The following is a 24,978-nucleotide window of genomic DNA, read 5'->3' on the forward strand; positions in this document are numbered from 1 at the left end:
ATCAAAAGAAGAGTGTGGAGAGAGTGTGTGGAGGAGTGTGTTAAGCAGCAAGAGAAGTGGATAAACCGGTGGGGAGCCAACGTGCAAATGTGTCCGTGTCTGTGGCTGTGGCTCCTCTCTCTGAACAGCTGCTCTACTTAAGCTGATGGAAAAGCAACTAAGAAAAGCAATAAGACGACGACAGTGCGACCCACTAAAAGATACTACGAGTATCTGATGCCAGGGAAATTTCGCTTAAAGTCAGTAATAAAAGTGCTCAAGATGTTTCAAGATTTCAGAATGGTCGAGTAGGTTTATGGGCTGTATCAGAATACGCTTACGAATGGTATGAATATGGGTAACAATCTGAATATCTTCATCACTTTTGTCATTCACTGACTGACGTTGAATGACATCCAGTGGCAGCAGACATCAGAGTGTCAGAAAATGGCAATGGCTGGCTGACAATTCGGAGATACATCGATTGAGATATGTTTCGCTTCGTAAATTCTTTCCTTTAAATATGTCTTTAATTTCTTAACATTTGTCTGCCTTTCTACCATTTAAATATTTCTTCTTTATATATTTTATATTGATTTATTTTCTTTTTGTTTTCTTGTTTGTTTTCTCTTCTCTTTACATTAATTTCCTCATTTCATGCCTCGTTTTCACACATTTCGCTTGAATTTTGGCCATATAATTCGTCTGACTCGACTTTCCTTTATCTTCGCTCACTTTTTCTTACTTTTATATACCCTCCTCCCTTTGGTATTTATTTGTTCTCAATTACTCTCACATCTTGAGACCGCCAGCATTTTAAAGCTTAACAACATTTTTCCACCCACTTGCCTTCTGGAAATAATACAAATATAAAAACATAAAAAAATTATACGTATAAAATAACGAATAACGAAGAAAAAGCGAATTTGTTTTTGTTCTCCAAGCTTTTATTTCAATTTCTCTTTCTTTCTCCTTTGGCCCATTTCTCTGTGTGCGATTCGTTATTGTTGTTTCACGCTCTCGCACTCGGACTGGCACTGGCACTGCCACTGGCGCAATTTTAGATATTTTTCTCCACTGCCAAAAGGGAATGCAGTGCTAAAAATGTACAAAAAAAAAAAACGAAAATAGAAATTGTGGCCAGCAAAAAGTTGAAGTTTATTTATTCTGTGCTGTGCATAAAGGGGGAGCAGGAGAGAGGCAGAGAATGGGTGACCAGAGCACCACCTGCACTTTTTCTTTCACGTGCCAACGACCACGGGCCACTTGCCCAGAGGGGCGAAAGGCGAAAGGCGAATGGCGAATGGCGAATGGAGTAAAGCGAATCAGACCAGAGACCGGAGACCAGTGGAATGCCTGGACTTTCATTATGGGATGGCGGCCAGAAAACGCTGAAAACTTTTTCGGCCTGTGGGCTGCAGGTATTTACATTTAAATGCTGCTTGCGGTCTGTACGCCAGTGCGCCTATTGTTATGCAATGAAAGTTTTGTTCGCGCATTGTTCACCACCAGAGGGGGGCGGTATAGCGCTCACTACCTTAACCTCAATCTCTGTCTCGGTTTTGTTTAATAACAATTTACGAAAAAGCCCGAAATCCCACACCCGGCCTCCAGGCACAGACAATTTTCATAAATTTATCCAGCACTCTCCCACACACCATCCTCCTCCCGTTTGTAGCTCTATCTTTTGTGTATGGCTGGATCCTGTGGTCGGTCGCATGTGTCTATCTCAGGCACCATTCTTCAGGCGCGACGACCTTCAACGGCAACGTTTTTATTATGTTATTGACTTCTAACCACATTTTCACACCAAATAAATATGGAACCCAGCGCCAGGCCGCTTCGTCCTTGACAGCAAAGGACACACCGAACCGTACAATATGCGAGAGAGTGAGATTGAGAGAGAGTGGAAGCAGCAGAAAAAATAACGTTTAGAAAACCCAGTGAACCATAATTTGTTGTCGCTCTCCAGCTAGTTTTCTGCACCATCAAGATTTCCAATATGAGCTCGAAGCAGACTAAAGATAAATAGTATAAAAGGTTGTGCACTGAGAGAAACATGGGGATATTGAGAGGATATATTGTTGATAGCTTTTATATTTCAAATATTTATTAGTTATGGATTATTATTGTTAAAACTTAATACAAAACTCTCCAAAAATATATCTGATGTCTGCATCTAGTGGAACTTTTTCTCTCTGTACTTAATATGCATATAGTATATGCAGGACATCTTCTATATATTTTGTGTACAACCAGCGCATAAATATACATTTTATACATATTTTTTGTTGGCTGTTGTCTGGCGAAACGCACAAAAAGTGTTTGCCTTTGGTGGGCCACTCCCTTCCAGCTTTTTGGTGCCTTTTTAGCAGTCTTTCTTCTGTCTTTTTTTTTGTGTGTGCTGCTTGCAAAGTGAAATTTATTAGAAACGCAAAATCTGTTTGCAGATTGTGTATAAGATTTGATTATTTATGGTCAGTGTTGTTTGTTGTGGCCGGGGCCGGCAAACCAGTAGCCAGAACATTGAAAATTGGCCAGCAAAACGTGCAGTGGAGCGGGAAATAAAAGAGAGCTGGAGGGAGTACGGGAGAGAGTCAGTGAAAAAGTGTAGAAAAAGATAGCCACTGCCGGCTTCAAAGTTGATTTATGTAAATTTTCCACCCCCCAAAAAATGTTTGAAATGTTGTGCAACGAAAAATATGTAAAAACTAAACAAATTGCCAAAGAATATCTCAAATCAATTTCCTGTCGAAATTCCATTATTAGCCAGAGGCTGTTCTTCTTTCTTTCTCTCTTTCTTAGAGTTTCTAACTCATTTAAGCGAATCCCTCTCGTAGTACTTGCTGCTGCTTCAGACAGAACTTTTGCATTCACTAAATTAAACTAGGAAAAATTTCCCCACAGCTCCACAGGCCACAGAGAAAACACAGCACACAGAAAAAACTCTTCAACACAAATTCATCTAATTAACTTAAGGCTCCTCCAAGACCAGAATCCCCAAACCCAAACCCCATCCCTATCCCTATCCTCCAGTCCACAACAACAGCAGGAAAAGCAAATTATTTTCAACAAATTTAACTAACGCCGAAAAAAAACTTTCGCTTGTTGTTGCTTTCAGGAAACTACTGTGGAAAAAGCAGCGAGGGAGGAACAGAAACTGAAGCTGGAACTAGAGCGTGAGGCTAAACTAAACAGGAGGTAAGTTGGATAAACAACTCGAATCGCAATTAACGCTCAAGGGGTTGCCACATGCCAGCTGGGGGAGAGGGAGAGACCACAGCGAGGAAGATGAACCCAGCGGAAGCTGGAAATTTGCACCTGGAATGAAAAAATTCCATGCCAAATGGGAATATTTTTTTCTTGGGGTATTCTGGAATTTTTCTATTTTCACATACCCTAAGGGGGGGGGAGGTTAATGGGACTTTGGAGGGATCATGCGTACAGGAAATAATATTAGAAATTTCTTGGAAGATTAATGTCATAAATTATAGCGAAGAATCTTTTGAAGAACCAATTTTTGAGTGCAAATTTCCTATCTAACAGTCTACCAGCAGCATTTTCCTGTGATTTTTCATTGCTTTTAATGCTTCCACTGGAGTGCATGCAAGAGTATCCACTGTTTCGGTTCTTGTTTCCTGTTCTATTTTTCCCCCAACTATTTACATAAAGACTCAAAGCACTTGCGGCTGCGACTGTGACAGAAAAAACTAAGTGGGAGATGGTAGCGTGGGGCTTGTAGGATTTTCAAATGGGTGGCTGGGCTGCAGGTCTTTACTTAAATGAAAATACGCGTATCCCATGAATAATGCCCCGTGTGTCCAGCTGGACAGCACAACAACTGCAAGTTGCGACTGCAACTGTTGCTCCTGGCTGTGACAAACCGTCAATGAGTTTATTTTAACACAGGGGCAAAGGAAGACTTTAACCCAACTGCCATTAAGGGGTTAAATAGGAAAATTCTCTTTTTCTGCTTTCGCTTTTTTCCTTGTTTTTTTTTTGTTTTACTTTGGCCAAAAGTTTACTTTTTTTTCGCTTAGTTTTCGTTTTTATTTCGTGCGTCCGCAAATATTGACCGAATTAACAAAAGCGGCAGCAGGAAAAAGTTTCACCGCAAACAAAGGATACCAAATGGACGAGGGGGAGCTCGCTGCTACCCATCTCATTCGCTCTTACTTTGCTTTCTGGTGTGTGGCAAGTGTCAACATGTCTTGGGGGAGCTAAGCCAAACAGCGGAAAATCGCGGTGAAGGATGAAACCTATGACTAAAAATGTGGAAATATATTTTAACACGGGAATATATTTGGAAATAAATATAAATAAATTTAATGTGCACTTTAACTTATTTAAAATTAAAGAAACAATTATTTTAAGGCATAAATAATGTTCTTCGTGTTCCAAATTCTATTAGTTAAAAATCTCTTTTAAAGCTTTCGCCATTATCCACACATCTTTGATCTCTTGTACAAACATTTCATTTTGGCTTTTGCTTTTCGCAAATATTTTTGCGCTGAAATGTTTTTCAAACAAAATAGTTTCCATTTAGGCTAAAAAAATCCGTTTGCTACGAACACAAATTGTTACAAATCTAAAATATTTCGAAACAGCAGAGCTGCAAAAAAAAAACACATACTGCCATAGAAAAGCGAAACTAAAACACAATTTATATAAACTACATTCAGGATGGAAGGAGTGTGGGGTGAGGAGTGGGGTGTGGGCTGTAGGTTGCTGCAGGGGAGGCTGTTAAAAAATGCGGCCATGTTGAGTATTTGTATTTGGAAATGCCGTGCACGTCCAGCCACAGGGGTACGTGTCTGGTCCATGGGAATCCAGGAGCAGCAACCGAAATCCACAGTAGAGTGGTGGAGGGAGGGGAGGGGTGACTGCGACTAGTTCAGCTTTGACGTTTGTCGGTCGAGAAATGCTGAAAGCAAAAAGTCATGCTACTAAATCCTGTCGAAAACGCTTTTAAACTCTCAAAAGAAAAGGAATAAAAGGATTTGCTGCTAAAAAGCAGCAGAAAATGTGAAAGTCAGCGAAGGAAGATGGCTGGAGGGGGGAAAGCTAGTGGGGGGAGGGAAGCTGGACTAATGCAAGTGGCTTGCTTAACAAAAATCCTAAATATGTGGCTTCGGGCAGAACGACTGCCCTGCACGCAGAATGATTCAGAGTGCGCTGAAAGGTAGTAATAGTCCAAGAAAATAAATTCAGAAAAATCATGAACTAGATAATTAGCTGTAAATATATTTAATTTAATTACTTAGGGAACGGCTCGAATTTCGATTTAAGACAAAAGTCAGCTATGACCCAATGTAGGGTATAGAAAATTGAGCAAAAGAAATTGCAACCTCTAACTGGGATCTGACCCAAGTCGCCAGTGCAAATAAGAACTTATATTGGGTTGAGTCAGCATTAAGTGCAGACTGGCATGCAACATTGCTTCTCCATGCAGCCAAACGCTCTTCCCCAGCCCTCCCCCCCTCTGTGGACTGTCGTCCCGTTCAGCACTGTCAATGACTGTCAGCGGCAGACAAGCAGAAAAGCGAAACACGCAGAGTGCAGCCCCCGAAGGCGGGCAGGATGGTACTGTATCCAGAGAGTAAACCCACTACGAGACTCTACGCTGAACCTGGTGACATTTCAATTTTCACACACACGCTTTGCGGTTTTTCCCCCTGGAACACGAAAAGGCCAAAGAAAAGACCAAACTAAAGAGAAAGAGAAAGAAATCCAAAAGGAAATCGAAATGTGTGAGCCACAAAACGGAAATTAAAATCAAATAAAACTTAAGCTAACTGCAAAAAAATGAAAGGCAATTTAAGCTTTTAATGCAATTACCATTTGGAGTGTCCATTGGAATGGCATTCCACCCAATAGTTGCCATTGCTGTGTGGCATTTCCCCAGCCAAAACTGCCAGCCAGCCCAGAAATGTGGTCTAATTAGCCACAGAAATTACTCGGTTAGCAGCGGACACCAAAGAGGCGGGGCGGGGCGGAGCAGGACGGGGCGTTGCCTGGAATTGATTTGGGACTGGGTCCGGGGACTAGTCTGTCGCCAGTCTTTTGGGTCTGAGTTCAAGGTTCCCCTGACAAGGTCAGCAGCAGGCATAAAGCCAATCACTCTGCAAACCTACACCCAAACTCAATCCCCCTTGGTTAACGCTTCACTCATTAAGGCTCTACCTCTGCTTCGTTCTCTTCTCTTGACTCTTCTCTCTTTCTCTGCCTCTCTTTCTGTGTTTTCTCTGTTAAAATTGCATGCAAATTTCATGGCAAGGCCTGTGGCCCTGGCAGGGCCTCTCGAAATGGCTTTTTCTCTCTCGCTCTCTCGCTCTCTCGCACTCTCGCACTCTCTTCATCTCTTTCATTTGGCCGCCCCTCGTTGACATTGTAAATGAATGGGTGTGACTGCAAATTGTGTCAAGCTGCAAGTGCAACGACAACAACAGCAGCAACAATGGCAAACAGGAAATGTGCAAAAATTTGTTTACATTTTTCAACAACAGAACGTTCTCCATGTGTACGTTTGCCTCTGCCTCGCTCTTTTCAGTGTGTCGCATATGTTGCACATATGGGTGTATATATTTTAATACATTTCATTGTTTATGGTGCAATGTGGGCCAGAGCAATTGCCTCGCACAGAGGCCACAAGTTATTAAAGAGCCTGCTGGACTGGAGTCCAGACTCTGAGCCGCATTGCGCCCGTTTATTGTGCTTAAGGAATTGTTATTTAAGGTGGAATTATGGCGATAAAATAAGAGAAGCACAAGGGAAGATATTCCTGGAAAATCCCGTAGAAACTCCACAAACTTTGCTGCAATTTTTAAACTTTTTTCCTTGGCAACATTTAATCTCTGTCAATCTTAATCAAAAGCATTAAATCTTTGCCTCTCTCTTGTTCCACACTTATTTTTATCTATGAGTTTGGAGCTTAAATAAATCTTTGTGGAAAGTAGAGCAAACATATTCATATATCTTGGTGTCTCATCATTTTTATGCGAACAACTAAAACTGAATATAAAACTAAATAAAAAGCATAGCAAAAATGTGGCGAAGGAAAGGGGCCAAAGTTGGGGGAGAAAGTGCAATATAAAAATCGCACAAGTGCATAAATTTTAAGCAGATTCCTGGGGTTATGATGCAGCAGCCACACACCAGTTGGTGGCAATGAAACTGCAGCTGGCAACATGCTGCAAGTGCAACTGCCTGTGCAACTGCAACTGTTTGGCAGAGATTTTTTGGAACCTCAAGCTCAAGACAGCAGTCAAGTTACGGCCAGGTCCACCCACTCCTGCTCCAGCTCCTCCCACTCCCCTTTTTTATGCACCTTAACTCTACTTGCACTTTTTTCTTGGTTGAGAAATCTCGTAGCAGCAGCAGGAGAGAGATAGAGAGAGAGCTGGGGTGCTCTATGTGCAGCATAAAAAACCAAAAAGTGTCACCAGGACGACACCGAAGCTCCCGCTGATGCTGCTTCAGCCACAGCCGTGTGGGTGGTGCTCGTTGCTTGAGCAAATAAAATTGTTTGAAGCGCTGCAGGTGTGATTGTGGTGTGTGCCTGGAAGGTGTTGCGATGCGATACCGAGGGCATGGCCCAGCCTGGCTATTAGCCTGGTTCGCATGCCAACTGAAGTGGCAATAAGTGCCGTGCATATTGTCGCCAGCAGCTGGCACTGCCGCTGAGGAGAGTGCTCCTCTGCTAGGGACAGGGAATGAGATTTGTGAATGCAAAAGGCAGTGGGATGGGCAGACAGAACTTGGCTTATTAGAATGACAGTTGTGGGCAGATCTGAGAGGGAGAGCTGGAGGGAGCTTGTGGAGTTGACTTTAAAGTCTTGAAGCTTAAAGCGTGAGTGCGAAATGTTCCTTAATTCTTATAGCAAACATTAGTTTGACTTCTACTTGCATCAATCATGGACAAAACCCACAGCCAATCCTTGTTACCCCTTCTTGGCCGCAGAAACTTTCGAACTGTCAACGCGGTTACAACAACACGGAATTTATTTCAACTCTAAAACAACCAGCAGACGACTTTTAGAACTTGTTTCTCGCAACGTGTATCCTTTTTTTTTTGCTGAAAATTTCTAATGGATTTTGCAGAGGTTTAGGGGTTCGGGCATAGCTGTGTGATTGGCTGCGGCTGCGGCTTCGACTTGGCCTGGCCTGGCCACTGTGTGTGCACTTGACTTGAAGTGGTTTATCCATGTCAACGTCTGCTGTGCCTTGTCGTGGAGGTCAGCGGTGGTTCGCATGCAAATTCAAGCCGCGTTCAAAGGTCAACAATGGCTGGTGTTGCGGCTCTGGCCTGTGCTGGTTCCACACAAAAGCGAAAAAAGGTCAAGCAATTAGTGTCACAGCGAAGTCTGATGCGTGTACGACAGCCAGACATTTGTTGTTGCTTGTTCAGCGCCAACAACGGACAGGACAGTGATAGTCCTTTGGCTGATAAGACAACAGATAACGGATAAGGGTATTATAACGCTGGGGCACATTGCCTGTGACTTTTATTTGTGTTTTCCCCCACACAAGCCACACACATGTGGCATAGATTTCGCTCTGGGTTTCTGCTTGAACTCTGACCCTCGACAGATGGGGAGTGTGATGGCTGACTTGTTGGATTTTCCAATCACTTAACTTTTCACAGGCCTGCGACTGTCTGGGCCTTTAAGATGGGATTAAAATGGAATGCAAATTTCCTACACTCAACGCGTGAAATGTATTTAAACAGACATACAGACAACCTGGTCTCATTCGTGACACCTTCATGGGTTTTTCGTTTCTTCGTTTTTCTATATGTAAAATTTAATTACGCATACGCTTAGTAAGCCCCGGGCATGAGTCAGTTCTGTAACCCTCTCGCTCTCGCTCTCGCTCTCTTCTCTATCTCGCTCTAGCTGTGTGTAAACTCTGCATGAAAGTTGCACTATCCTAATGAGCATGGCCAAGACACACAACCCCCCATGTAGCCACTCCTCTCCAACCCCTTTAACACACACCATTAAAGGCGTCACAAAGTGTTTTCCAGCTGTCTGGAGCTTTCCTATGCCCTAACGAGGGCAGCTCCGGGGAATCTAAGACTGAACAGGGTACAGGGAAGGCAAGGGGTGGAGTTTTCAGAGTCATTGCTAAGGAATGGCCACACTTTTTCGGCAACAAATGACTGCGAGTACAATTTATGACAGGTTTTGCTGACACTTATCATCAAAAAAAATGCCAAAAGGAGTTTTTTCCAGCAGGCAGAAGTTTCTATTTTTAGACCCAAGTTCCATTTCCCCTCCAACTTCATGCAAATACACAGCACTCCCCAGTCGAGCGTTCCAGCCTTATCTCTCTCTCTGCTTTTTACATATTCATTGCGTTGAAGTCTGTGGGGCTACATTTTATTTTTATTTTATATTTTTGGGCGCACGGAGCCACTATTTGTTGGAACTGCCACCGGTGCTGCCTGCCTGCTGTTGCTTCTCTGCCTGCAGCTAATGTACTGCTGCCTGGTAGCTGCCTTTAATGGGCTTGGGCGCCGTAAGATATGCTACACTTTGACGCCATCGTGACTTGCACGAAAATGAAATGATTTGTATTCGCGCGAAAATAAATTATGTGCAAGTATTTTAAATACGTTCACTGAGCATTTTTTTGTTGCCTTGTGTCTCCTTCAAAATGAGCCAGCGCAATTTTTCATCAGGAAAAGGAATGCCAGTTAGGAACGGAGCGCAGCGACAGTCGCTGGCACGTTGCTCCATGGACTCCAACATAATGAAAATGTCGAAGTGAAAATAGTAAAATTTACATAATCTATGCGCTGGCAAATAAATGAGAAAAAATCACACGCACCTCCTCCCCCCCATTCACTTGCTGCAGAAGATAAGCATTTGATTAAGCGTATTATAGTAGAAAAAGGAAGAAAAATAAGGTGGCAGACGCTCCTGCTTGGCTGCCTGCTGCCACTTGATTGCTGCAAGCCAAAGAGCAACTTTTGAGATGGCAAAAGACAGAGATAAGAGGCAAGAGCAAACGAGAGGAAACTTTATTAGATGTGAGAAATATTAACATGGAACAAAGTGTCCAAATATAAAAGGGAATACTTTAGTTTATTTGTGTGTGTGTGTGTGTTGAGAATATTTCTCTTGGGAGTACACACAGAGAGAATGCAAATCGACATGAAGCACTGAAAAGGCAGTGAAATGGCAAAGTTGTTGATGCTAAATTAAAATGCATTCTAAATGCAGCCACGACAATGGAACATTTCCCGAAGTCAGGCACTACACTGAGGAGAGAGAGGAAGATACAGAGTGGGAGGCACAGATACAGAGAAGGAAAAGACAGTTACAGAAAGCGGAGAAGACAGTCGGAATAATACATAGAATTAAGCGTAGAAAAATGGAGGACAATGGCAAAAGAGGAGAATGAGAAAGGCAAAGATGGGAGAGTCAGAGTCACAGTTGTCTTGTACTGAAAGAGAAAGAAACTTTGAAACGAAAGAAAAAAGTGGGAAACTAGGAAAAATCTCACGAAAGATAGAAGCTCTTGATACCCTTCATGCCAGTAGATTCTAAGAGTTTTTGAAGCTTTAGTTTCATGGCAAAAATTAGCCCATGAATGTGTAAATTTTTCTGGCAGAAAGCTGTGTTGTCGGAAGAACTCTGCGGAGCTCTTCTCTGTGACTAGAAAATGTCACACGTCGCTCAGCAAATGTCGGACCAGTCCACTCAGAAAATGTAGCAGAGAGAGAGAGAGGGAGGGAGCGAGAAACAATGTGAAAGCCAAGATAAGCTCAATAAAAATGTCGCCTTGCCACTTGGCACATACATTTACATATTGCCACATGTTTCTTCTGCCGCCTGACACCTAACCACCCTGGTCTTTGTTCATACAAAAAGGAAAAAGAAATGCAGCATCAGCGTAAAATGAAATGATAGTCAGCCTTAGACTCCAGCTCCAACTCCTTCGCCCTGCTTCCTGCCTCTCTATATTCAAATGTGCAAAATATTCATTTATATATTTGAGCTCTAGCCTGAGGAGGACTCGTAGCTTTGGCAACAAAAAACACACAGCAAAAAACCAACGTGGCAAGGCGCTCTTGAAAGGAAAATGCAAACGTCATCGACAGCAACAAAAGGTCTTCGGGGTCGTTGGTTTGTCGGTGCGCCAAAGTGAAGTGAACTCAAATGTTGTTGCCCAGGTTGAGGTCCAAGTCCAAGCTCTCTGCTGATGCTTAAATTGGTTTAACCTTTCAACTGTCGCATGTTCACAGAGGGAGAAAAACAGGAAAGAGGCTGCCACAGAGAGGTACGGAAAAAAAGGAAAGCGTCTCCACAAGATCTTGCTGGAATAAAATATTAGGGAAAAGCAAGGCATTTAGTCCTGTACGGAGACCTGCACGAAATCCCGGACTGTCTGACTGCCTGACTGTCTGTCACCCAAAACAACATTTAATATTCCCTTTTGCTGTAGCAGTTATTTAAAATTTATGCTGATGTGTCTCTGGTCTTAGAGAGAGCCTGAGCGAGAGAGCGAGCCCACAAATGACACATGCAAAGAAATGTAGAGGGAGAGAGAGAGAGAGAGAGATCCGAACAACTCTCATGTGTGCTTATGTAAATGTATTTACTTCGTCTCTGCCATTTTGACGCAGTCGCCAGTCACAATCTGCTACATTTCCATAAATATTTTACAAAATTAACATAAAATGTTAAAGCCAAGGCGCAGAAAATACAGAACATTGGCCACAAGAAAACAGGATACACAAAGTGGCAGGAACCTGCCACAGAAACACACACACACACACACACACACACAGCAGCAGCAGAAGAAAATTTAATTCATGACGACAAAAGTCAATTTTGTAAATCCACAAAACATATGGTGAAAAAAAAGAGAAGTGACACAGAGGCAGACAGAAACATTCACTGTCTCATCTCCATATATGAAATGATATAAATGTAATGCCAAACGATGTGCGGATGTCTCTACGCGCTGCCCGCTCCACCTGCCTCTTAGAGAGCGAGCGTTTCCCTTCTAGCCATTGTGTGTGGCACGTGGCACACAAGAATACAGAGGCATTGGGCCGCATAAAATTGCATTAAAAGCTAATGAGCTTGAAATAAAAGACAATTTGCTTTTGAATTGAAAATGCCTTTTCCCTTTGCCTTTGCCTTTCCCATTCCCCTTTCTCCTTTTTGCGGTATTGTAACAGAAAAAGGAAAGCCATTAAGTGGAAATTTGGTGGAAATTACCGGCAAACCACCAAAAAGCAACACTGGAAATTGTCACATTTTGAGATATGGAAATTTATTTCCAAAGAATTCATCAGTAAGGAGACATTAGGGATGACTTTTGTGGCTTTGTGTATCAGTGATTCGTATCGATAATGAAAGGCAGATACAGGCCTCAATCTTGTGACTATTTAGCTTTAATTTCCCTTCATTAAAATCCCTCTGAAGTTCAGCTAAAAACCTTTTATTTAGCTCATCTGTCGCATGATATTCACACCCACAAGTAGAACCACCAGTCCAATGCCCACCCTTCCATGATAGCCCCTACAGGGACATAGCGTATAGCCTCTGCGTTTCCTCTTCGGATTTATGCACCTTCTGCAGTGGATGTGATCGTCCAGAATAGAGCGCACCAGACGGCAGCCGAATTCTGGGGCCCAAAGGCAGCAAAAAGCGGGATCCACCTCTGCAAATAGTTCGAAAGATCAACAGGAAAATTTAATAAATTAAACTTGAACTTACCCTTTAGCCGCAGATCATTTGGCACGCACATTAGATGGCTTGTGTTTATTGCTGCTTTTCCTATGCGACTTTTCCATGCGGCAAGATTTTTGCGTGCCATTTTGCAGCTGGCTCCTCGCTTGTGCACCACACACTCGTCGCCGCAATCCAGACAAACCATAGAGTCGTAGGGATTGTAGGCAAATGTAAACATAAGAAAGGCAGACAGGATGAAAACCAGCAAAAACCTCATGACTTTTGCTTGTTAAAAAGGAAGTACACAGATTTATTCAAACAAAATTCGAGCGAGCTCTGTTAATGGGCTGCTTTGTTCTACAATTCGACACCTCAAAATGGCCAATTCCTATATATGATTCCCATGATAATGATGAGCAGGCCTTTGCCTCGTTTTATATGCGCTGCCCTGCATGGACACAGTTCAATCTCTGGACTATCTTGTGTCAGAATTTTGCAGGAATCGCAGGTTCGCTGTGTGCCACTCTGCCGCTTGATCAGTTGACAGCCAAGTTGCGGTGACCAGGTACAGCAGAAATCCGGTTTCGATTCTGAAATTAAAAGAATTTTAAACACCAAGCATAAGCTTAGGCTGCCTCCAGCGTACCAATTAAATATTCTTCCCTTGGTATGCACTTTTGTAGATGGTGATAATGGTCCATGGTTGCTCGCGTCATGTTTGCCGCATAAGTCCTTGCACGATCGAGTGAAAGGCAACTGGAGCCAGTGGAGCGTACACCACATTTCTCCTTGCAGTCCACACAAACCATATCAAGATACGGATTGAACTTTGGTGCGACGACAAAGCCAAACAAAATGGTACAAATAATGAAAGTAAATGAGGACATTGTAAATTTAAACGGTATTATTTAAATATTGTTTGAAGTAGGGTTTTCAGTGGGTTTGAGGTGTAAAGATATATCAGGGAATACTTTGTTTTAGCAGAAAGTCAAATATGGACATTGGGAATATTTTAAAAAGACTCTAAGCATCTGAATTTATTGTGCGGCTGCATCCTAGGAGTACGCACTCTCTCTCTGTTTCGGCTTTGCATTATTACTGATCGAAAACCCGATAGTCAAGAAGCTATCTGAGGCAATTCAGAGGCTATTGCAGCTCTCAGAACGCTAACAGTGCGCTGTAGCCAGTAGCGGCTGTTAACGGAAAGCGCTTAACAGTGAACTGTAAGCAGTAGCAACTGTCACCAGAAGCGGCTGTTAACAGAGAGCGCTAACAGGCTGTTCAGATGCGGCTGCTAACAGCGCTGTTGCTCTGTTACAGCTGCTGCTATGATAACTAATTTTCCCAAATCGGCCTGTTCCTGCAATCTGCTCAGTTTTAATCATTCTGTGTAGAAAAACCAAAACTAGAAAACCATAGGAGGGTGTACACCCCACCTAATTACATTAGTCCTTCACATCGCTCCAAGCTATCCTCCCCCACAACCGACCGAGTATATCACTTGCTTTCCCTGGCAGTTTGCTCAGTTAGCTCGTAAGAACAATTTGCTGGTAAAAAATTTGCTGCCATTGCAGTTAAATGAAGCAACAAAGTGTGTGTGCTCCATGCTGCATGCTGCAAGCTGCAAGCCCCCAGCCAGTGTGTGGTGTGGGCGTGGCATTGTGTTGAAGTGCTGTTCAGATTCCTAACCTCATCAATCGTTTACTTTATGGGCGAACGCTTGGCATTTATTGGAGGCAGGCAGCCTTAGCAAGCCTTTTGTATATCCTATATCCTGCAGCAGCCCTTTGCCACTATCATCCTGCCGCATCATCCAGGCAATGCCACTACTCCTGCTCCTTCCCTCTCACGATGCGTGTGCACCAAAGGAGAGCGGGGCAAAATCTCATCAGAAGCGCATCGGACCCGCCGCCTGAGAGTCTGCTCTGCCGTCTGTCGTTTGCATGAGGCCTCGTCAGGGCCTCTGACTCCGCACAGCTTGCCGCCCCAAATCTGGCCGTAGAAAGTAATCTTAATGGCTTTTTTGTTGCAGCAGCGGCAGGAGGAACTTGCAAAAGGACCTGCCAAGTGAGTTGCAGCCGAGACAGCAACGAGAAAAAATAAAATGGGGCAAGAGGCAGAAAATTCTGAGTTCGAAGCAGGGCATACACTTTTGCTGGGATTTAGCTTAGATTTTACAGATTTTTCTGTCGATTGGCAGCTGCGATTTTCAGTCACTTTACGATCCAAAGAGCTAAGAGACTTCCATCTGCTAATTTCTAGCTCCCCGACGATCAAAAACTTTCTCCTTTTCCGCGTTCAGCAAACTTCTGATCAAACAAAGAGGACCCGAACCTCCTTTGGGGGTGCAAAGGAAAAAGCGATGGCAGGCCATGAAAATTGCAAAATGCATTCAACGTTCCAGCGGGGGCCAAACGCATAAATTGTAAACTCCCACGCCGCCATGTGCCTCCTCCTGTTTGGATGGTTCGTTGGTTTCCTGCATCTTAGACCAGCCTCCAACTCGTGTGGAGTCACGGGGCTGCGGCGGCGGCGGCGGTGTCTGCGGATTTGAATAGCCAATTTGTTTGGCATTGTTTGCACAGATACCCGTACTCGGGCGGTGGGTTGAGGAATTTGCATTTCTAAGATAAAATGCAAATATTTCAATTTGTAACTTAAGCAAATTGCCTCAATGAGTGCAGCTGTCAGTCAAGCTCAGCAGTGGCAGTCGCACTGTCACACACAGCATATCCTGCTGCTCCTCTCTCTCTCTCTCTCTCTCTCTCTCTGTGTGTGAGCCTTTTGCTGTGTGGTCTCCATTCAGGCATAAGCCTTTTTGCTCCATAAAGAACCTTTAAAGTTGATTGGTTTCTGCAATTGACCGTAACCAATATACTTTACATATGTATCTACATAAAGGATGTGTGTCTTTGTCTTTATACGACATGCAATTTGGATTTTTGTGCATTTTATTGAGGCAGCAATTAGGCAGCAAAACTCTGCCCCAGAGAGCCCTTGATGTTGTGTGTGGGACTTTTAGCATTTATTTTGCTAGCAAAATTTGCATGCAGTTAATGATGCATTGGATGTACATTTCTATGTATATTGGATGTGTATATTGGCTGTGTAAATTGAGCAAGAAATGAACTCAAGCTGTTGCCTGCCTGCTGCTATTGAAGGCAGCTGCAAATAAAGTGAAAGCAATGCAGAAATAATTTCCATTTCTACGATACAACATTTGCTAAGGATTAAAGGCAAAGCTTTGAAATTGGATATCATAGAAGCTTTCAAGTTATGCCTTTTCCTTTTGTTACTTACAATCCAGCCAATGCCACATTGCAGCTTAATTGCATTAACAACAAATCGCAACAAGTTTGTGTAAATACTGTGGATTGTAATGTTAAGTATTTGTTGACCAGACTTCAGCGTTGGTTGTTGGTGCAGCAAGAAGGAGCAGAAGCAGGAGCAGAAGCAGCAGCAGAAGTCTAAGCAAACAATCAGTACAGAAAGTTAGCGAACAAGACTTTGGTTGAACGTTTTCAAGTGATTCGAAACGTACTGCCAATACCCTTTCCAGAGCATATTCCAAGAGAAATCTTCAACCTAATGGCTTACCACTACCACATGTGTCCTCTTTATGTCTCTGATCAATCTTCTAGTGTATCCACAGTCTCGACCATTCGCTTAAGGCCTCTTTCTCTTGTTCGTTGATGTTGCTATTGTTAGCAATAAAGTTGCTCTCACAGCTCTGCTGTCCAACTGTCTTATGGTCTTGTGCTCTTGTCTGTCTGTCTGTCTGTCTGTCAGTCAGTCAGAATGTCATTATTGTTGCTGTCGTTGTTGCTGATGTAGCCCCGCTGTTGGTTTTCTTGTACAAGCTTCGTGTTGCTTGAACAAAAACTAGGCACACACCCATGGACAGCACACATCCAGCACATCCCCCACTGGGGCACATGTCGAGGCCCCTGAAGAAGCAGCAGCATCCAAGGCAGCGGCAGCAGCAGGCGCAGAGGAATGAATCTCTGTGGCTGCACATTCAAGTGGATGGGTGGCGGGGAGTGGCGGCCTCCTCCTGTTCTGACACTCTTGTTTGCTAACAATGCAATGTATGTCAAGGCGAAATATGTTCATTCAACTCGGCAAACAACAACAAAAAAAAACAGTAGCAAAAGCAACAGCAGCAGCAGGAGCCCAAGCCCAAGCCCAAGCCCAAGCAAGTGGAACGACGACAAGAAGCGAGTAAGCATCAATAATGGAATGCCTGGAAAAGCGGGGAAAAAGCCCACACAGCTGGGTGGGTGCGTGTGTACGTTGATTACATAAATGCAATTGAAATGTGTACAAGTACGAGAGGCACTGCCACTGGAAATTGAAATTGAAAATTATCAAATGGCTAAAGGCTGCCGCCACACAGCAGCCACTTGCCCTGATTTTAGTCCCTAAAAGATGACCTTGATTGGGAGGCAGAAAGTTGCGCTGAAATCTGCTCAAAAGTATTACAATTGAAGGGGGAAAATCTAGTTTGAATCGGGCATAAATCGAGACTCAAATTCGACTACGATTGGAAATGGAATAAAAGTTTTGAATTGAGCTAGAAAATAGGTCTTGGGGAGTTTACTTTCTTGTAACTCATTCGACTCCTTTTTTTATTCCAACTTGAATGACAGTAGTTGAACCCGCTTTCCCGCTTTCCCGCTTTTTAGTCAACATTCATCAAACATCTTTTTAATTAGTTATTTGCCTTTTGCTCAGGCAACAACACGAAGAGCAAAAAATATTGTAAAATGAGTAAAACGGGGGAAAGGGGGAAAATTGCACTTTTGCCTTTTGGAGTCTGTTCTACCGGCAAAAATTGCATAACAACTGCCATTAAAAGGCAGACAAGCAAATTAAAATGCGCACAAAACGGCAAAGAAAAAACTCAAAAAGAAAAGCAGCAGCAACAACAACAGCAACGGCAACAATGAAGATGAAACAACCCGTGACGAGGCTGAGCAACAAAAAATTATAGAAGAAGAAAGTTATAAACTTTGTTTAAAAAACAATTACAAGGCAGCGAGCGGGAGTGGACGCCAAAGGGATGGCTGGGCTGGGGGCATAAAGAAAATATTAAAAAATAAAAATATAAACTTTACAGTCAATAAAAGGAGCCCAAAGGCGAAAACGCTAAAAGAAAAACTCTTTATGACAAAAGGCGAAATAATAATAAAGACGAAGACGGAAGGCCCAAGCGGAGGATCAAGCAGGGATACAAGAACCGCACACACAGATACAGATACAGATACAGATAAAGATACAGCTGCAGATACAGATACAAATACAGATATGGGTCGGAGGAGCCACCCGGCATAGGCACTAAACGGCCACTTAAATGTTAACTTGATTTAGCACCTCGTAACGGGAGAGAGCAGAATCCCTCGAACAAAAGGCAAAACAAACGAATGAAGGGGGTGAGGAGGGGAGTGGCAGGGCGGCAACTCAACTCAAGTGTAGGCGTGGCGTGGCTGCTATAAAAACAGATCAGAAGGAGCACAAAAAAAGCCAACAAAGGGGAGAAACGCAGCCAAAAGAGGGAGCGAAAAGTGCAATAAAAAAATGGCCAGCACGAAGCGAAACGAATGAAACGAATAAATGAATGAATATGATAGCCCTGGCAAAAGAAGATTAAGTGGCGAGAGCAGTGCCATAAAATGGCAAGCAGAAAACATATGAGAATTGATATCAAAGGGATTTGATAATTGTCGTGGGATAATCGTAAAAAAAAAAAACGGAGAGGGGCATTAGGAATGAGAGGCCATTGTGAAGTGAGATGAGAGATGATAAGAGAGTAGCAGCAGAAGGGGGATATAGAGATAAGGGAATTAAATCCATTAATATGCCTTATAGTGATACATTTTTTTCTCTTCCCAAATGAACTATTAGCTCCCAGATACTGCATAAAATGCCTTTTAATTTTTGTAAATTTTTGCTGGACAGCAATTATTATCTTTGAATTGTGCAGCTCTGACACTGTCTCTGTGATCAGCGAGCAGAAGTTGGCAGCATGGAATGACTGCCATTTGTCTGTGCCCCGCGTACCAACTAATTGCATCATTAGTTCTCTGAAATGAATAATTGCATATTCCAGGGGCAGAAACGGAGAGTCACAGAGTCGCAGGCAGATAGGACATACAGACACCTGTCATAAGTTTTATCACAAGTTTATCGCAAAGTTGTGACAACTGCAACAAAAAGCATTTAAAAAGTAACAGAAAAGGAAACAAAACGAAAGAGAAGTAAGAGAAGAACAAAACAGCAGCATAAAAAACGGAAACCCACACACACTCCGAGATGGAGACATATTCATGGCAAAGGCCTGACAGGCCATGAGGGGTTCCTAAATACAGGACGGGGGGCTAGAGAGTGAGTTTGGTAGATAGAAGGGTATGGAGTATGAGTACCGGGCACAGTCGAAAGAAATAATGTCCTGCGGCCGCGTTGGGGAAATGAAAACTTCTCTTGTAATGTGAATGACTCTCGGCCTTTGCCTTTGCCTTTGCCTTTGCCATTGCCGGACGACTTCGCTCTCTTTTTTTCTCTCTACCGCGCTTGCTCGTTTCGGCTGCCGCTGTTAAGGGTCTTTTTCTTTGCCATTTCTTTTTTTCTTTTTGTGCGAAAAAAGTTACGCGAATTGCTTGGAGCTGATGAGTAGTGGCGTGTCTGTCCCTCAGTCAGTCAGCCTGTGGTCTGTTGGCGTCTGTAGTCTGGGGACCACGGAACTATGCGAGTACGTAAAATGGTAACATGAAAGTGAACGCAAAAAGCATTTTCCTGGGCAGTAAATTTATCGCCAAAAACCACACAAACCGCAGAAGAGGCACCGGAAGGCAGGAGGCAAAGGAATTCATCATCATTGCTCATCATCATCATCAGCAGTGGCAGAAGCCGCACGTAGTTGTAGAGGTGTTGCAGTGGGAGGAAACTCCCAGGATGGTCCCAGCGGTGTGCTCCCTCCACAGTGGTTTGATATGGCCGCTCCGTGGGCTCCTCTGCTCTGCCTGGATATGTCCTTTATTATATTTCTTTAACTTTTTCTGCGCTGCTATCGTGTCCTGTAGTGCCGTGGCATGTCCCTTGCCAAAGTTAATCCTTGGGCATCAATTTCCAGAAATAATTTGGAGCAACATCCAAAGTTTTAATATGCCCAATGATAATGGAGGTTCCCGGACCCCGAAAAAAAACGATGAAGAAACTTTTTTATTGCCTCGGCTGCGTAATTTTCTTTGTCATGAGTTATGGCACCCAGCTGGCCGCCAACGCGACCTTTGACCCAAGCCGCTGGCACCCGCCACGTACCCTGCGGTCACCGATAGTCATTATGCTGTTTATTGAGCACCACACCTGAGGGGAAACCACTCCGCTACCCCTCCCCTGAGTCACGGCGGGTGGCGGCTTCAAGAGAGCAAGAGTCAGGCAGGAGACCTGATGAATTGTCCCCATCAGACAATGGTGCACTCAGCGGGAGTCCTGCCTCTGAGTAGGTACGGTTAGTCCTTTGCGGCTTCTGATTGGGAGCTGATGAATCGTAATGACTTAATGGCCAAGTCGTTATGTGAAATGAAAGGAAAAGTTTAGCTCACAAAATAAAGACATCGCAGAGATGTTTGAAGCGTTTTTGGGAAGGGAATTGCCGATGTGATTAGAGAGGTGATTTTAAGGGGAAGCAAAAGAGTTGATAGATTCGGTGGGGTTACTGAACTTTAATGCCAAATTGTGCCGATTATTTGATAGTTTTCAATATTTTGCAAGATTTTTGGAAACATTTTGAGGATTTTTCTCTTAAAATAATCGTGCTAACAGCTCTCCATAATGTTAACAGGAGTTCCGTTTCACCTCTGTTTAGGTCAGCCGCTCTAACAGAGCAGAGGCGCTGTTAATGTCTTAAGCTAACAGCCTGTTAACGCTCTTCGCTTACCGCTGTCTGTTAACAGCCTGTGGCTCTGCACCTTCCACTAACATTATTAATGGCATTTAAGCAGTGCGTGAAATATGTTTGTCTTTAACCAAAGCAATGCCATAACTTCTAGATTTCACCATCAATTATATTTAAAGCTGTCATAATAACTGCTAAATCCCCTGCATTTGGCTATTTACCAGCTTATAGCCGCAATATGTCGCTCTGAATAGTGCAACAAAAATAAACAGCGCCTGGCAATCCACTTGTGGTCATATTTGCCATTCTCTTGGCCAATACTGCTAGCCGCTGCCGCTGTCAATATCAACAATTAGTCGGCATTAACGATGTTTGTGCAATAATCGACTGTTTCGATCGCCAATTTCCAATTTGGCAATTTCTAATCAACGCTGCCAGCTTTCGCGATTGCCGCCGACCAATGGAAAAATTAACAATCACCAGCAGAAATGGCCAGAGGCAAGAGAGAGAGAGAGAGAGAGAGAGAGCGATGCAGCTCAGAGCAAAAGGCAATAAGCAATCGGCGCCAATAATGCAGAGAAACAACAAAGCAATGCAATTAGGCGCAGCAGAAACGAGCAGCAGGACCAGGACCAGCACCAGAACTAGCCAGGACTCCATGACTCTGTACAAGAGCTTTTGGTTACCATCGAACAGGGCAGCAGCAGAATTATGCAACAATACTTCGATGGCAACAAAGGCGCACTTACCTTTCTCCGTCCAGCCACCAACTCCCTTGCGACTTTTTCTCTGGCAATTAAACGCATTTGCTTAAAAAACAAATTTTGTGCATCGAAGGGACAGCGCAGGGCAGGATAGGACAGGGGAGAGTGGAGGATGCAGGCAGGTTGCAGTATGCCAATGATGTGGCACAACAGACAGCAATAAGCGAGGCAGCAAGCAGGTGCAGCGTCGGACTCATTTGTTGCTGATTTTATTACACTCAGAAAAAAAAGGAAAAAATTACGATAATTAATAGGAGTCTTAAAGCTTTTATCGATGCACATTTGTTGACGTGTTGAAGTGGATTTAATATGTTTCTTTGAGCCCCTGAATATGTGACAAAATGTTAATGCAGTATTCCTGAAATAATTGCGGAATAAATGCCACTTTATGTATCAATTTCTTTGACTGTTAAACATCAACTTAAGCACTTTATTTCCCACCCAAAATGTGTTAAGTATCTGAAATTTATACACGCACTTTTCATATAATTCACATTATTTTCTTACGGTGCATGCGATGTGTGGTGGGGCCAGCTCCAGCGACTGTTCAGCGTTGAAACAAGTTTATCAACGTGTGAAAATTGCGAAGCGCAATATGCACAGCAGCAACAACAAAAGCAGCAATAAGACGAGGGACTACCACGGACATGGCCACTGCCACGGACAGGCGGACACAAAGCGAGGATGCAGATACTCCTACGGACAGGAGAGGAGCGAACGACGCCATGCTGGCCGCATATTCAAATGCAAATCACGCCATCAATATGCAGAGCACACAAACAAACGAGACACACACACAGGACACCCACAAGGCACTTGCAATCCGACACTGCCCCAGCCCCAGCCCCAGCTCCAGCTCCATTCCCGCTTACTTCAATATCGAACTTCGTTGCATTTTGACAAAATTATCCATGGACGGGGTTAAATTTTGTGGTCATGCGACGGCTGGGCATGCGATGAGGCTCGCTCCACTACACTGATGATGCTGCTACTCCCCCCAGCTGCTGCCTGATGATGATGAACTAAATGTCGCTGTCGATGACAGGCAGGGCAATCTTTTGGCTCTGAAGCCATCGCTTACACGTGTCAGTTGCCATCAGAGAGGCATTAGGCGCACGGCACTTCGGGAACTACTTAAGCTACGGTATTGGCAAAACTTGCAGATTTTTAATTATAATTCGAGGCATTGCAAGAGGAATTTAAAATGGGAAAGAGAAGAGCTGGAGGCGGAGGTGTTTCCGTCGCTCCATCGTTTAGGAAACTCCTCGCATGCAGTTCGGAACTCAATTGCGTTGAGGCCTGGGCCTGGGCCGAGTCTGGTGTTTGTGTTGTCAATGACGATGAGTATGCCACTTTGGCAGAGCTTCGATTTAAAAGTTTCGCATCTCTAAAAACTCAGTCGCCTGCCTTTTGGGAGCACACAAAAAATAAGTCACTCACTTAAAAGTTGAGAGCGCCTGCAACGTTGCAAAAGTTTGCTCAGGGTGCATGTCCCTGTCCATGTCCGCATGCCTGACCCGCTGCCTCCCTCTCCTAACTGCTAGTACCATGTCCTGACGTTGCTGCGTTGCTGGTCAGTTACTTTCAATTTGAGTTTTTTCAGTTTCTAGGACTCCTTTCTGTTTGGCTCCTGCTTTTGTGGTGGTCTGGGAATGGGATGGCAGCCACTGGGCGACACTGATTACATGTGACAACTTAATGAGTTTGCGGGCAAACATGGCTTGTTGAGCAAATAAATTAATTAGCGCTCTAATTGGGTTTTTTTTTTTCGCTCTGGCAACCACACTGCCACGCCCATCTGCACTTTAAATAGTTGCCATAAATCACATTTCAATTATAGCCAACAATTGTCTCTGCTCGGATCTGCGCTGCTCTGTCCTGATTGAATCATCTTGAGCAATTCAATTTATGTGCAAAATCATTTCAATTTTCATTTTTGCCCAGAGGCTCTGCCATAAATAAATGCACATTAAAATGCCATGCCAATGTCGGTTTCTGGTTGAGGCGGAAGTTCGTTGAACTGAGATTTCAGAGCAGTGCCAAAAAAAAGTCAGAAACAAAATTTATGTAGAGTTTCGCTGCGCTGTTTCCCATTTCACATCATTAAGCGATAATTATTTTGGAGTCCGCAGAGGCAGTGCCTGCCACTGAATGATGTAGCGAGGGGCAGATAAAGCAACTGCAAATTGCAAACTGCAACTGAATATGAAAGAAATATTGGATGAATGGTAGGGGGCACTTCTTAGCTGGCATAAAAATGCAACTTACAGAGGAAAAAGATAATTTTGAAGGCAAATAAATTTATAATATTTATGCTTATAGTTATGCCTGAGAAATGGGCAGTAGAGATGAGCTGTTGAATAATTATTTAAAGGCCAATATAAATGGCTTCAAATATTACCTTAGACTTGGAACTTAGACTAGAATTAAAAAGAGTTCTCTAAGGAAAATTCCTCTTAAAAACAGTATTAGCAAAGGCTCCTTTTGTTGTTAATATAAGCTAAGTGCATGGCTCTTAACATGCAACTTACAAATCAAATAATAGCGAAAAAGGTATCCATTGGCTCGTGTGTTATTTGTTCCCCCTTTTAATGCCTGAATCTTCTATGGAACTTCGACTTCAACAAAAAATAAAATGCTGGCTTCCCATATCGCATATCCCCTTTTCGGCTGCTCTGCATATTATGCAGAATTAATTTTCTTCCCTGAATCACTAGAAAAGTACTCTTTGAAAATGAAAAGAAAGAAAACCCTCTGCCTAGGCCTAAGCTCTCGAAGGCAACAACAATTGAATAAGAAAACCAACAGAGAGAAAGAGAGAACCGAGAACGGAGTGACTGAGCGGCTATTTATTTGTCAATTTGGTAGAGGCTGGAAAAGCCAGAAAGGAAACTAAGCAGCAAATAAATATCTTATTTCACAAGAAAAATACAAAATAAATTGAAAGCCAGCAGCACGAAAGAACCCAAAAACTGGACCGAGGAAAAAGTAACAAAATCCCATAAACACGACATGTCACAGGATGTGTGTGAGGGTAGGAGACTGGAGTCCTAATTTAAAGAAAAATCAAACCGAAAAAATACGCAGTCATTGAAAAGGAAGAAGGAGCTTTTGCCCCTGATGAGCAATGAGGAGAACTTCAGTCGAAGCCGAAAGGAAAATGGCTAGAAAATAGCAAGCTACTAAAACCTGACAAAATATTATACAGCAAGAGACAGAAAGGAGACAGGATGGGGGACAGCACAGCACAGAGATTTCCCAAAAAACATTTTGCACATATTGAACAAATATCCTGGCACTGGATTTCCCCAATGACTTTGTCATTTTTGTTGTTTTTCGTAGCATCTCCATCTGTATTTGTATTTGTATTTGTATCTGTTTGCTGGTTTGGTTTGCCTCTTGTTTGCATTTGCATTTCAAATTCCATTTGAATGACTTTCCTCTTGTAGTTAATGACAAAAGCCTTGACCGGGCCGGCCCGGCCCGGGCCAGCCTGACGGGTAATCAGATTGGACCCAAAGATGGAGGCATCTTTTCTGTCTGCTAATTAATCTGCTAATGCATATGCATGAGGCCGACAACAATTGTGGAGGAGTAATTGAAATTCGGTTAATTAAAGCAAATCAACGGAAAAGTCACGGCAAAAAAAAAA

At 43.3% G+C, this 24,978-nt stretch overlaps 2 protein-coding genes across 2 annotated transcripts in view; one reads left to right on the forward strand and one right to left on the reverse strand.

The window, feature by feature from the left end:
- Nucleotides 1-3,096: 3,096 nt before the first annotated feature.
- Nucleotides 3,097-24,978, forward strand: part of LOC117582210 — a 93,684-nt gene continuing 71,802 nt past the window's right edge. Inside the window, exon 1 of the mRNA XM_034269818.1 lies at nt 3,097-3,180. The gene's annotated coding sequence lies outside the window, so the exon portion shown is untranslated. The remainder of the gene's footprint in view (nt 3,181-24,978) is intronic.
- LOC117581914 lies at nt 13,006-13,574 on the reverse strand. The gene is made up of 2 exons (XM_034269385.1): nt 13,315-13,574; nt 13,006-13,258 (listed from the first exon to the last, which is right to left on the reverse strand). The coding sequence occupies exons 1-2, from the start codon at nt 13,553-13,555 to the stop codon at nt 13,041-13,043; spliced, it is 459 nt and encodes a 152-aa protein (XP_034125276.1). The 5' UTR covers nt 13,556-13,574; the 3' UTR covers nt 13,006-13,040.

The sequence above is a fragment of the Drosophila guanche genome, unplaced genomic scaffold (assembly GCF_900245975.1).
Source record: "Drosophila guanche unplaced genomic scaffold, DGUA_6, whole genome shotgun sequence".
Classification (NCBI taxonomy): Eukaryota; Metazoa; Arthropoda; class Insecta; order Diptera; family Drosophilidae; genus Drosophila; species Drosophila guanche.

Excerpts from the sequence above, each read along its gene's own strand:
- LOC117581914 (XM_034269385.1), bottom strand. The coding sequence starts at position 13,555 with ATGTCCTCATTTACTTTCATTATTTGTACCATTTTGTTTGGCTTTGTC. Across the intron at positions 13,259-13,314 it reads AAGGGAAGAATATTTAATTG|AATCGAAACCGGATTTCTGC; the intron begins GTACGCTGGAGG and ends TTTTAATTTCAG.